Consider the following 13,903-nt stretch of genomic DNA (forward strand, 5'->3'; position numbering starts at 1 on the left):
ACAATCCAGTGTTGGTCTCGCTACTCTAACCTCCAAAAGACAGATTTTTCTAATTGGAGTCCTGTATACTTCCTCCTCTAAAATAAGGTTGTCGAGACATCTGGCATAGCCAGATTCAGGTAACTAGTGTCTCTACAGAGTGGCCCACTGACCAGAGGCTATTTACCAAAGAGAACTAGGAATTCACCTCCAAGGAAATCATAGCATTTTAAATGTCTGTTCTACGAGATGTACACATTTAGACTACATACGAACCTTTTTCCCAGCAAAGGAGACTTCTACAAAAGGGTCCACGAGATTTTTCTTGTCTGCAGTGCCACCAAATATTTCCTTCACTGTTTGTGAGAAGGCATCATCCACTAGAAAGAAACAAACCACACGGATGAAATTAAACACACGTACTTTCTTCCCCTCCCCCCCCCTCTCTGTCTCTCTCTCTCATTTTTGTTTTGGTTGTTTTTTTTCAAGACAGAGTTTCTCTGTGTGACTTTAGCTGTCCTGTACTGACTTTGTAGACCAGGCTGGCCTCGAACTCGCATTGATTCACCTGCCTCTGCCTCCCGAGTGCTGGGATTAAAGGAGTGTGCCACCACATTGGCAATTAAACCCACTTTCTTAAAACAATGAAAATCGTTCAACAAAATTAAAAAATTCCCCAATGCATCCAAAGAGATTTAAGAATTGTCCTTTTGGGTGGCAAAATCAGCAGCTAAAATTGTCTTTGCCTTGTGAGAGAGGGGGAGAGAGGAAGTGAAAGAAAATGGCTTTTTTCCTGCAAAGTTTTTTTTTAATCAAGAGTGCCTTGAAAAATAAACTAATAGCTGGACAGTGGTGGCACACGCCTTTAATTCCAGCACTTGGGAGGCAGAGGCAGACAGATTGCTGTGAGTTTGAGGCCAGTCTGGTCTATAAAGTGAGTCCAGGACAGCCAAGGCTACACAGAGAAACCCTGTCTTGAAACCCCCCCCCCCCAAAAAAAAAGAAAGAAAGAAAAAGAAAAAGAAACTAATAATTATTATGTAAGACCGGATAATTCATGGAAGATGAAATAGCTTTCCTGACATCTGTTTGATCAGGATAAGGTGCAGTTTTCAAATTCAGGCCTTCATCCAATTTGGAGAATGTGAAGAGATCAAACTGACACATACCCAACTGGCATGTTAGAGAAATACAAGAAAAGTCAATCTACTTATATGGAGCATAGTTCTCACATTCTGATGCACTACAAATGTGGTGTCTCTGTTTCAACAAACTCCAAAGTGGCCAGAAATCAACTGAATGGGCAAGTATAGGAAGAATAATGAGAGGCTGAATTTAATCTACTGAAGACACTTCCAAGAGGAAGATGGACAGGGAACATTCTAGAACCTTTGAAAAGGAGGGAAAAGGTTCCCAGGAAAAGATGCAAACCCTGAAGACGTGAGTGGTCAGTGCTGCCCACCTGGGAACTCAGGGAAGAGTTCTGTTCCCCAGATCCCAGCAGAGGAGGCAGAAATGATGCTGGGCGGACAGCAGTGATAGATAGTGCTTGGCTTGGTCCCTACCAGTGTCCAATCTCTCAGTAAACATGTCTCACAACACAAGAAGGACAAACATGGTTGTTGAGACTACCTTTTACTCAACACCTCTTAAAATATTTTTACCTACTTATTATGTATATTATTATGTATGTGCATATGTGTGTACACATGTTTTGTGTGTGAGGGCACATGCATACCACAACATGTGCGTGGAGGTCAGAGGACAACCTTAGGTGGCTATCTTCGTCTTCTGCCTTGTTTTTGAGGCAGGGGTCTCTCTTGTTGTTTGCCATAATGCTTTGTACTCCAGGTTAATTGGCCCACCCAACTTCACGGGTAGCCCCCTGTCTTGGCATACCATCTAGCTTTAGGGGTGCTAGGATTGCAGATACAAGTCACCACATCCGCTTTTACATGTGTTCTGGAGACCTGAGATCAGACCAAGCTTGCAAAGTAGACACTTTTACCCATTGAGCCATCTGCCTGGCCCATGCTCAGCTATATTTAATAGTCCAAAAGTAAACATATTTTTGTTTTTGTTATAAAAGTTTAAATTTATAGGGGCCAGTGATATGGCACCAAGCCCTACAACCTGAGTTTGGTCCCTAGGATCTGTTAGGTCCAAATCAGGCCCCCAGAATGGCAGTGCTAGTAACAGTGTCCTAAACAGAAGGACTTTGACCATGTAAACTGAAGGTTCATTGTTGGGTAAACAGAGGCCTAAAGATGGGTTTTTGTTTACCAGGAACCTCCCTTAGTCCACCTTCAAAGGTCACCTACCCAGGACAAGGGCATCTTGTTCTGGGTCAATCAATCAGCTCAAAGACATCCCCCACCACCCTCCCCGGCCCTTGCTGACTGCATATAAAATCTTGTTTTTCTGCCATTTTGCTCTTCTCTGCCCCCAAGACACAACCTTGGCAGTGTGGTCCCAATGAACCTTTCCTTCCATCAATAGAGTGGTCCAGTTCAGTGGCTTCACTGCACCCTCTCTCACAAGACCCATGTGATGGGAGGAAAGAAGACTCCCATAAGTTGTCCTCTGATTTCATGTGTACTGTGGCACATGTGCCTGTGTAAAACACACACACACACACACACACACACACAATGTAATGTTAAAAAAAAAAAAAAAAGAGGCCGGAAGTGCTGACTGCTCACCTCCCTTTAGCAGTCTCTAAAAAAGAAGCAGAACATTGAAGGAAGAAGGGACAAAGCAGAGCGGAGCAGAGGCAGGTGCTCAAGAAGAAGCGTGGATGAGCAATGGCTGCCTCAGCAGCTGCTCAGAAAGCTTTCAGTGGGAAATCCACGAAGGCCTTTCAACAGGGAGCCTATGGGAAGAAGCGGCCATCAACATTCAGAGTGAGTTCCACATGTACCATCTCAGAGACTTCTGAAAGCCCCCGCGCATGACTAAGGCAGTACATACTCTGGGGAATGTCCTCGGCTCGGTAGATCTTCAGCAGGAAGGTCACCCACCGGAGGGCGATGCCAGCGGGAAGCAACAAGTTGCTCTCCACGTCATCACTGTCATTCTCACGGTCTCGTTTCTCAGGCTGTGAGAGACACATGGTTAAAATCACCCACATGAGAAGGAGCAGCTCTCCTGACTCTAATGGGAAGCCATAGTCAATAGACGAAAAGAGAAGTGTTCAGTTTGGCAAACGAACAGCATCGGTGAAGGCATGGATGCCGAAGAGAACAAAAGCATTCTATCCCAGCTAGAACACAAAGTCCTCTGACACGCGTGAAGGAAGAGAAAGGCCTCTCAAGGAATGTGGGCAGAGCCAGGGTGCAGTTTGAGAAGCATGACCTTCAGTGCATATCCCGGGAAGACTATATGCAGAACAGCTCCACCCCAAAGCTGCGTGTTAAAAACCCCTGACCGGGGTTGGAGATGGAGCTCAGTGGGGAGAGCACCTCGTATTTCAGGCATGATGGTGCTGGCTTGTGATCCCCGTCCTTGGGAAATGATGGCAGGAGGCTCAGAAGCTCAAGAGAGCTCTCAGGTGACATAGTGAGTTCAAGGCCAGCCTGGGATACATGAGACCTCATGTCAAACAGAAACAGGTAGATGGTTAAGTGTGTAAAGGCGCTGGCTGCCAAGCCTTATGAGCTCAGTCTATTCCCAGAACCCACAGGGTACAAAGAGAGAACCAGCTTCTGCAAGTTGTTCTCTGACCTCCACATGCCCGTGGTGGCATGAGAAAATGCATGCTCTTGTATATGCGCACTCACACGTACACAAAATAAATGTAATAAAGCATATATATATATATATATGTATCAGTTCTCAAAGAAGCCAAGTTAGGGATGTCCAGAACTGCCTCCCTCGTGAACTCCAGTGTTTGGAACTTAAAGCTTCCCTTTACCTTCAGCCTCCAAACCTCTACAATATCAGTGCTTCAGTGCTCCTGCATCCTCCTGTAGTTTCGTGATCACCGGCATTGAGGATATACATGTATCCTTAGGATGTGCACGTATCCTCGTGTTCTGGCTTCTCTCTGGCCCATTCCTGTGTCTAGTTTGCTGTCTGATTTCCTGAACTGTCACTAACCCCACCCGTCAGGTGGAGGAAAGTGCTAAGATAAGGAATCCTTGTGTGGAAGATGAACTCAAGCCTTTCTAATGAGGCAACGATGTTATTAAACATGCACACGGATTTCTTGAGCTAAATGCTTACTCCTGGGTACTGGGGCACATGCTTGTAATCCCGGCACATAGCAGGTGGAGGCAGGAAGATCAGAAGTTCAAAGCTAACCTTAGTAGCAGGACCAGATCCAAGGCAAGCTTGGGCTACGCGAGACCCTGACTCCCATAAAAGAAGGACTCACATATACTAGGAGCAACAGGAAGGAATGGGTGCTGCATGGATAACCTGTGATGAGCAAAGGGCAGCTTCTTGGAAGTGGAGGAATCAGGGGTGAGGGTGACAGCTTGGACTCTGAGCTCTGTTTCACAGCCCACCGCTTAATTACATTGCTAAGCACAGAAGGCAGAGGATGAGGGACTCACAGGTGGTTCATCTCCGGTTCCCAGGACAAACATGCTGACTTTCATGTAACCTTTTGCACCTGAGCTGGCATCTTCTGGGTCATTGAGAAGAAGCCACTTCCTCATGATAGCATGGCCTAACACAAAGAACAAAAGGACACTCTAAAGATGTGCTTGTAGGATTGTGATTTCATCCAATTCCCAAGGGGGGAGGGTCCACATATCAACATCCCTTTTCAAGCTCCGCCCACACCTTAGTCCCACCCTCCTATGCTTGTGACTCAAACTCCTTAGAACTTTCACAGTTTGATCTTAATAAGATCAGGAGATCATTACAAAGCAAAGACATTACCTATTTATAAGTATTAACCTATTAATACATCTGTATAACCTGCTACAATTTTTCTCATTAAGCGTCTGCCACATTATAGAAACAGTGCTTTCTTATTCCTGTGATAGATTTGGGGGGGCATGTCTCTAGGGAAGAGCTCTTTCCTAGCATTTATGAGGACCTGACCTGATCCCCACCATTGAAAAGAAATTTCTTCTATCTCCTGGACTTTCTTTTTTCTTTTTTTTTTTTTCTTTTTTTTTCTTTTTATCTTGTTTACTTTATACCCTGACTTTACCCCCCTCCCTTGTTGCCTCTTGGTCCCACCCTCCACCCTTGGATTTTCTTAAGTTCCAGGATTTTCTGCAGGATTAGAAGGAGTTGAGACTTCAAGTTGACTGGGAGGACGTTACTTACCAGGTTCATCATAAACAAATCCAACATCAATCTGGGGGAAAAGTTCAAAACAAGTTAAAGAGATTTTGAACATCAATCTTGTCACTCTGAAGAAAAAACACACTATATTTAGATACGATGCCCTTTCTCTTACACTTCTAAAATCTAGAGCTCCACCTCAGTCGCTGTGCATCAGCACTTTGCCGGACACATATGCCATGTGGAAGCCTGGATGGGTCATTGCTGAATGAATGGGCTGGACTCACAGCTGGAAGGAACCATGAAATCAGGGTAACCTGCATGTCCCCGTTTGCCTGAGACTTTCTTAGTTTCCGCATTGAATGTGCCAGCACCGTTAAGCACCCTGCGGGAGATTGCCTGGCCAGTCTCCTGTCCAGGAAGCTTCTTCTCTGGTCAGTCTTGGTGTGAACACTAATCTAATCATGGATTGGACAGTTCCATGACGCCTTTACACGTCTTGCTGATGAAGCAACTGAGGATGAGAGCAGTTAAGAGAATTCACCCAGGTGCCAGGCGGGGTGTGACCGGAGGTCTGCCCGACCCAGATCGCCTTACAAGCACATTAGTGGAGGCAGCTCATCCTCTGAGAACCACGGAGGGGCCAGCCGAGAATCTACACAGCGAGAAGTACTTGAAAATTAGTAGCTTCTCCTGCCCAATTTCACTTTCTGTCCTCATTTCAGACTTACAACTGGCCCTGAAGACAGAGCTCTGGGGCCATTGGATGTAGAGCTAATTGAGGGGCTTTGAGCCAGCACCAGACATGTCCTTTGTAGCAAAGGCTTTGCTTCCATCCGCAGATGCAAGCCAGCGAGGGCCCTCAGTGACACCCGTAGGCACCATGCTGTGAACACCATTAGTGTTATGCTTTGAAGTTGGACAAGACATGTGAAGATGTCAGCAAAAATCATGGTGTCCACACTTTACCCAGAACCCTGAGAGATGACCACAATGTGTGCCCTGAGGGAGGCCTGGCTGGGACTGATTCCTGATTTGAGAGTTCCTGTGTTTATATAATTGAAGGAAGTGTGTCACTCACCTTAAATTCTCCCATCAGGCAATCTGCCCTCAATGAATGGGAATTATAAACCTGGAAGAAAGGAGAGAGGTGAGCTGACAGCCTCTGCCCAGTGGTCAGTGAGCAGTGTCCTCTGCCCTGGCCCCTTACCCGGATGCTGATGATCTCATCCATGAGTTCAGAAGGTGTGATGTGCACATTGTAGAAAAATAACTGTCAAAACAACACAGAACACATTCAAACATTAGCTAGTGACTCCAGCCCAGAGGGTCTGATGCTGAAGGTCTGTCTAGAAAACTACTGCACACTTTCAGAAGTAGATACAGCCTTGGGAATACATTGCCCATCTCTGCATGTTGGCAAAGGAAAGCATGAGAAAGAACTAACACAAGCATGTCCTTAACCGACCAAACCTGTTGATTTAGACTAGACATTTACAGCTAACTAAAGTGAGGATCTAGATTAGTCCATATATATATATATATATATATATATATATATATATATATATATATATATCCCATAGTCTTCCATAGTCTGTAAAAGCTGACATATTGTCTACAATACAAACAGTTGATTAGCTCTTTTATGTCCTATCAAGACATATGTGTCATATAAAGGGGGAGGGGGGCTGGGCAGTTGTGGCGCACACCTTTAATCCCAGCACTCGGAAGGCAGAGGCAGGTGGATCTCTGTGAGTTCGAGGCCAGCCTGGTCTACAAAGCCAGTCCAGGACAGTCAAGGCTACACAGAGCAACCCTGTCTCAAAAAAAAAAAAAAAAAAAAAAAAAAACCAAAAGAAAGAAAGGCCAGGGGAAGGCTGGGATTGTAGCTCAGAATACACCTAGCATGAGTGATGGTGCAGGTTCAATCCCTGGAACCATACGCACATAAGATGTATCTAGGTGATTTCATTGTGTTATTGGTGCTATCAAGTTCACAACTTGGTTAAGATGATGGATATGAAAAGTCTAAGGAAGATGGAGACTCCTGCCACACTCCTCATAGTAGCTTAGTTGACATAGAGCCCATATCATGAAAGCTTTAACTGACAGGTCCCATGTCTAAAGGCTCTAGTCAGTGGCTCTATAGGCATATATATGCTATTGTCTGTCATTAATCTAAGAAGTATAGGTTTGAAGAAAATGGAGTCCCTTGCCTCACCTGAGTAAGACAAGAGACAGGGTACAGAAGAGAAGAATTGGTCTCTTTTATGAATGTAGATAGGGGAAAAGGACAAAGCCAGAATTGCGGCTGGGCTTAGACGCTGTAGGGAAAAGGAGACAGCAGGAAAGGCCTAGGCTGAGCAATCTCAGACTTGTCTCCTGAGCATAGCACAGCTAGGCTCTGAGAGACTCCTAAATTGTTTCTGTTCATACCCAGTTGTGGCTTTGTGGTGTCTGAGACGACTGGTAAGGCATTAAACACTTTTGAGTGTGTCACAGAAGTCAATGGAATCAGACTGTGCTGTTTGTTCATGTGGCTTTCTTTAATATGAATTATTCTTTTTGTAGCCAAGCAATATTTGACACTTGTTAAAATCTGGATTGCACAGTGACATAGTCAACTTTCAGAGTCATTCTGTAATCTAAAGGAGCTAAGGTGGATGTGGGTGACATCAGATGTTCCATTTCGAGGATAAAGGGGCCCATAGGGACTATAAAAATGGCAGGAAGACATGGGCAGTAGGACATCAATGGAAGCTAATTAAATAGCTTCAAGCCCATGTGGCTCTGACCTCTCTGTGCTTAATTAACACTGGAGGCCTGTGCTGCACTTTCTAGCTCTTAGCTCTTGTGTTTCCCTCCTCTGTGAACTGGGCGGACCTGGCAGGAGGAGGGGATGTGTACAAACAGGACAGACTGGGTGAACAAGGCCATGCACTCTCTACCCACTCACCTCATCAAAAAATGGATTGTTCCCTCTCTTGATTCTTGTTCGGTGTGTCTGACCACAGATGTGAACTTTCACCACAGGCCTTATGTTGTTGCCGCATAACTGTCGGCCCTCAATCACTCTGACACGGATCTGCAGGCACAAGGTGGTATTGTTACCAAGCCTTCCCCAGTGTGGGGTACAAAGGAATCCTCAGGTGTCGCCTCAAAAGCAGGCAGTTTTTACTGTACTGAGCCCCCACTCCCACTCCCAATGTGGAAGGGGCCCTCTCTGATTATCTCCAACGTGGCAACTGTGGCTAGGGTCTCAACCCAGATCAGCTGAGCAGGAGAAAGGGCTCAGAGCGGGCATGGGAAAAGCAGGGAAGACTGAGGTCCCTGCACTGCAGCCCTTTGCCTGGTCTGCAAGTGCCCCTGCGATGCATTCATGCTGAGAGCTGAGAAAAAATGCAACTGGTACCTAAGCTGCTATTCTTTGCTAATTGGCTCCCGAATACTTCCAGAGGGAAGGAACAGTCCAGTTGCATCCCTCAGAGGCGGCTTTTCCACTTTGACTAAACCCTTCACACTTGTAGACATGAAACTCTCCTTTCTGGGTTCTTATATTCCTTTCAGCAGATGAGCCTCTGCCCATAGGACTAGGTCTATGGTGATATCATAGCAGTGGCTGGGTTGTGGGCCGTGCATGGAGGGTGGCAGGGAGTACACAGAGCCGCAGAGCCCTTCCCACCTGGAAATCCTGCGGCTTGTTGGACACCATCCTCCGGCTATTCTTTCCTTTGGTGATCCTCCGGGCCAGCTGAGCCTCTGATACTGTCCCAGATGTCCCCTTGGGTCCAGGGCCCCTGACCATGGCATCTACTCGGTCTTCATCTCCCTGATCTTCTTCTTCTTCTGAAATATGGAAGGGCCTCCAATTAGTGATGGGTCTCAGCTTGCAACCCTCTAGCACCCGGTTTCCTGGACTTTCCTGTTCCAAGGTAGCTGGTGAAAGAGATTATTTGGCGGCACTCACTGGGAACTTAAGACACAGTTTTTATTTATATTTATTTATTTATAATTTATTTATCCATCCATCCCTTCATTCATCCACTTTACATCCCAAACATAGCTTGGGACACACCCTCCCTTCTTCTTTCCCCTATCCTCCCTCCCTACTTCTCAGAAAAGGGGAGCACTTCCCATCACTCACTCCAGCACATCAAGTCTGACTGAGCACATCAAGTTAGCACGTCCTCTTCCCCTGCAGCCTAGCTAGGCAGCTCATCCAGGGTGAAGTGATCAAAAAGCAGGCAACAGAGTTCATGTCAGAGACAGCCCCCCCCTTACTAGGGGACCCACATGAAGACCAAGCTACCCAGACAGGAGCCTAGCATAGACAGTGCTCTGAGAGGCTCCACCCAACAGCAGGTCAAAACAGATGCTGAGACTCACAGCCAAATGTTGGGCAGAGCACAGGGAGTCTTGTGGAAGAGTGAGGGGAAGGATGGAAGGACGTAGAAGGGACAGGAGCTCCACAAGAAGACCAACAGAGCCAACTAACCAGGGCTTGCTGACATTGAAGCATCAACCAAGGACCATGCATACATTGGACCTAGGTGCCCCTACACAGATGTAGACACAGTTTCTTTAAGACAATGCATTCATGGTGTATTAGGACCCTTGGTCAGACTGTCATCACAGAGACAAGAGAACATCAGAGAGCATAGGGATAGTAAGAGGAATACTGTGGCCTGGCCTGGCTAGGATGAGTGAGTGTGTATCTCAGGAACCAGGCTGAGATCAGGGGCTAGAGGCATAAGGAAAAGCCCTGGAGAAGCAAACATGTAGACAGACTTCAAGCCCTCACCCCCGGCTTCTCACTGCAGGTCTTCCTCTAGAGACTGACCCAGGAGCCATGATGGGATCCCTCCTGCTCAGCTTCTGAAGTCCCAATTGCCATGGTCACCAAGATTGCCCTCATGGCCGATGAAAACCCCCTTATCCTGCCAAGCAGCGACCATGGCCATGTCCTCCTCTTACCTTTCTGTTTGTTACTTCAATATTCATCTGTCTCCTCCTTTACCTCCCAGATACTCCACAGATTCAAGGGAGAAAGTTTACCCTGCAACTATACACTGACTTTTCTTCCCTTAATAAAACAAAAATCAGCTCTGCCTACCACCCCTCCCCTCTCTTTTAGTCACTAAATCTTTTAAACTAATTGACAAACTTTGGCTTTTCTTTTCTTTTCTTTTTTTTTTTCCCCGGAGCTGAGGACTGAACCCAGCTAGGCAAGCGCTCTACCACTGAGCTAAATCCCCAACCCCTAGCTTTTCTTTTCTTAAGAGACAAAAAGGGGTTGGGAAGATGGCTTAGTCAGTAAAGTGCACTAGTGCTGAGGGAGACAGGGACAGACAAATCCCTCAAGCTACACACACACACACACACACACACACACACACACACACACGCACACACACACACATACAACAAAACTTCAAACTCCTGATTATATATACAATATAATCTAAGAAAGCCCTGAAGCATTTGTTCACTCCGCTGTTGGATTCTGAGGCTCTTCCTTCACGTTCAGGCCTGGACAACAGTTAAGTGTTGCAGGCTGAGGGGAGCCCAAGGCCCCGCTGAACACGCTCTTCTGCACAGACTGCCTCCCTACCAACACCCTAATGCCTATGCTGGCATGGCACACTAATGAGACCCGTGTGGATGTAACCCAGAGCCACAAACAATGACTGGCTTTGTCCCGACCACAAAGGACAATGCCCGGCTGGGAACTGCTGACTCAATGGGTGTAGCACCTTCCCAGTGCTATCTTAACAGGGATCTGCAAAGCAAGTATCTTAAAGCGATGTTCTCTGGCAGCTTCAAGTCCTGGAGGTGGCGTCTCAGGTGCTGGCAGAGCTATACTCCGCATGAAGCCTCTGAGGAAGAGTCCTCCTGCCTCTTCCCACACAGTGGCTCCTAGCAGTCCTGAGCAACCATGGGTTACGCCAATCACTGTAGGCATGCGGTCTACTGCCTGCATATCTGAGTGTCCTTCTTCGTCTCCTAAGGACACCAGTCACCGGATTTAGAGTTCGCCATAATCCAGGACAACCTCATCTTAACCAACCACATACACATACTATTTCTGAATGACGGGTTCTGAGGTTTCACATACACATCATTTCTCAGGGGGACATTATGCAAGCCACTGGAGAAGGCATTTCTTGATTCTTCCTGGTTTGTATAACTACTCCTCTGAACAGGCAGCCCCAGGCCATATGGCCCACACTACCTTCCTACGTGGTATTTCATTTCTTCAGTACTCTCTTAGGCCCTCAGAGTCTGTGGTCCAGCAGTGTGTTTGCCCTGCATTCCATCAATCCATCTCCTTCTTCCATGCATCACGCCCACGTGCTTGTTCAACTCCGTACTTACTCTCCCTCTGCACCTAGACAGCTCAACCCAGCTGAGAAGGGCACACACCATTTTGACAGGTCTCAGAAGCCTTAAGTGGACTTGAGGTGCTGCCAGGCAATCCCCAACACTTCCAAAACAAAGTGTTCTTGGATCCTGTCCTGAGATGGCTACTATAAGCCAAGGCCAAATCAGTTCATCTTTTCAGCTTTTTTCATTTGTACTACTGAGAATGTGCCCAGGACAATGCACAGGCTAGGCAAGCATTCCATCACCAAGCTACACTCCCAGCCTCCAGCACCCAGCAGTTATATATTTTTACCTGGAAAGCTTCATGCTCCATTAATGATACTGCTTATTTCACTGACATAACAAAGTCTGGACGCAAATTTCTCTCCCTCCCTTTTTTTCCAACTGCTAATCAACCATCCTAGTAACATATGTGTTCTCTCCTGAAATATCTATGACAGCCAACTTCAGACCAACTATCAAATTAAATAGATCTTACCTCACCTTGCTGTTTAAGATTGGCTTGGACTACGCAGTGGATTCCAGGCCAGCCTGGCCTAGTTAGAGACCCTGTGTGTCATTAGATCTAGTCTCCTGATGTTGCAAGGAATTAGAGGATCAGAGAGACAGACAACCTGAGAATGGACCAATGGTCAGGATCAGATCTGCTGACTCACTGTAGCTCAGAGTACTTGTGCCCCTCTCTAGCGGTGTCATACTCTTCACAATTCCCTGTACAAATGCCATCCTGCTTCCCAACAATGACACCATTACTTGGTCCAATCCTCCCAAACTTTGATCATCTGTGCCCTTTCCAAGTGCTTGGAGCTCTTTATGTGGTCCTGACTTTACCAGTGATATTCCCATTTATGCTCGGGAATGGTCCCCCATCATAATGCCAGCAAGTCAATCAAATGCACCTTCCCAGTTCCTACAATGAATCATCTTCTTTTCATAAACTCAACAGTAATATATAAAGAGTGCCATTATGTCCTAATTAGCATAGAAAAGCTGGCAGTACTCAGACACCTTACACTACAGTCACCTTTGACATCCTAACTGCCCCTTTCCCCAGTGAGTGTCAACCTCTCTGCTCCTTCCAGGAACCCTCCTCTTCTCATGCACTTTCCCCACCAGGCAGAAGACCGCACAGGTTTTACAATATCTGCAGGCTGTCCCCTGCCCACTTCTACCATCCCCATCCACCCTCACACTGCTAGGAAGGGAGAGCCTTGCAGGAGTTCCCAGTGAAGCCAGGGCCACTTAAGGATGTCACTGAGGAAGAGTGCTTGCCCAGTCACCTGGGCCTTCTTCCTAGGACACGCAGACCTCTTCTCTAAGCTCTCACATCTCTCATCCTTCCTGCCTAAGCGCTCACTGGTCTGTGCCCCACTTAAGCCTTTCTGTTCCTAATAAAAAGGCTGTTCCGGAATAGCCTCGTCCCCTCCAGCCCTTTGGTCACTAGTTACCATTTTCCCATTGTCACCATGTTGCCTTTCTTTACCTGTGATATTAATCTGGCTTCTTAGGATGAAGTCTGTACTGGTTAAGATAGACTCTTATGACCTTAAAAAAAGGTCATTGTAAACCCAGAACATGGGGCTGATAACATTACCGTCAGAGTAAGTTAAAAAAAAATATAATACAGTGGGGCTTGAGAGATGCCTCAGTGGTTAAAAGCACTGATTGCTCTTCCAAAGGTCCTGAGTTCAATTCTCAGCTACCACATGTGTCTCACAAATGTCTGTAATGGGATCTGACTCTTCTTCTGGCATGAAGACATACAAGAAGGCAGAGAACTCATATACATTAAAAATAAATAAATATTTTAAAAGAATTATACCAAAAAATACAATACAGAACATAAAAAGAGGAAATTTGGAAGTGCAAAAGGGTAACTTACATAGCAGTAGGATGTTTAATCACCATATAGTTGGGTTTCTTTTCTTTTGTCTTTGTTGTTTTCATTATTTATTTATTTGCAAAGTCCCATGCATCCCAGGCTGGCTCTAAACTCTTTATGAGGTCAAAGCTGGCCTTGAATATGTGATCTTCCTCCTCCGCCCTAAAAGCCTGGTGGATTATTGCTCTACCAGACCTGGCTTTTTGTTGTTGTTGTTATTATTATTATTATTATTTGTTTGTTTATTGAAACAATGTCTTGCATTGTAGTCTTGGCTGGCCTGGCACTCACTATGAAGCCAAGGCTGGTCTTACACTTGCAGCAATCTTCTTGCCTCTTAACTGCTGGTATTACAGCATGCAGCACCACCCCTTGGCTTATGTTTCTAAAATGTGAGACGTTATATACCTGTAT

General features: G+C 46.1%; 1 protein-coding gene across 1 annotated transcript in view; it reads right to left on the bottom strand.

Annotated features, from left to right (window-relative positions):
* Positions 1-13,903, bottom strand: part of Myof (myoferlin) — a 148,228-nt gene that overhangs the window by 83,505 nt on the left and 50,820 nt on the right. Inside the window, exons 6-13 of the mRNA XM_051146405.1 lie at positions 8,906-9,069; positions 8,180-8,308; positions 6,431-6,493; positions 6,302-6,352; positions 5,263-5,293; positions 4,536-4,651; positions 2,950-3,076; positions 256-359 (exon numbers count right to left, since the gene is read on the bottom strand). Of these exons, the coding sequence (XP_051002362.1) occupies positions 256-359; positions 2,950-3,076; positions 4,536-4,651; positions 5,263-5,293; positions 6,302-6,352; positions 6,431-6,493; positions 8,180-8,308; positions 8,906-9,069 (785 nt within the window). The remainder of the gene's footprint in view (positions 1-255; positions 360-2,949; positions 3,077-4,535; positions 4,652-5,262; positions 5,294-6,301; positions 6,353-6,430; positions 6,494-8,179; positions 8,309-8,905; positions 9,070-13,903) is intronic.

Source organism: Acomys russatus, chromosome 5, assembly GCF_903995435.1.
Source record: "Acomys russatus chromosome 5, mAcoRus1.1, whole genome shotgun sequence".
NCBI classification, from domain to species: domain Eukaryota; kingdom Metazoa; phylum Chordata; class Mammalia; order Rodentia; family Muridae; genus Acomys; species Acomys russatus.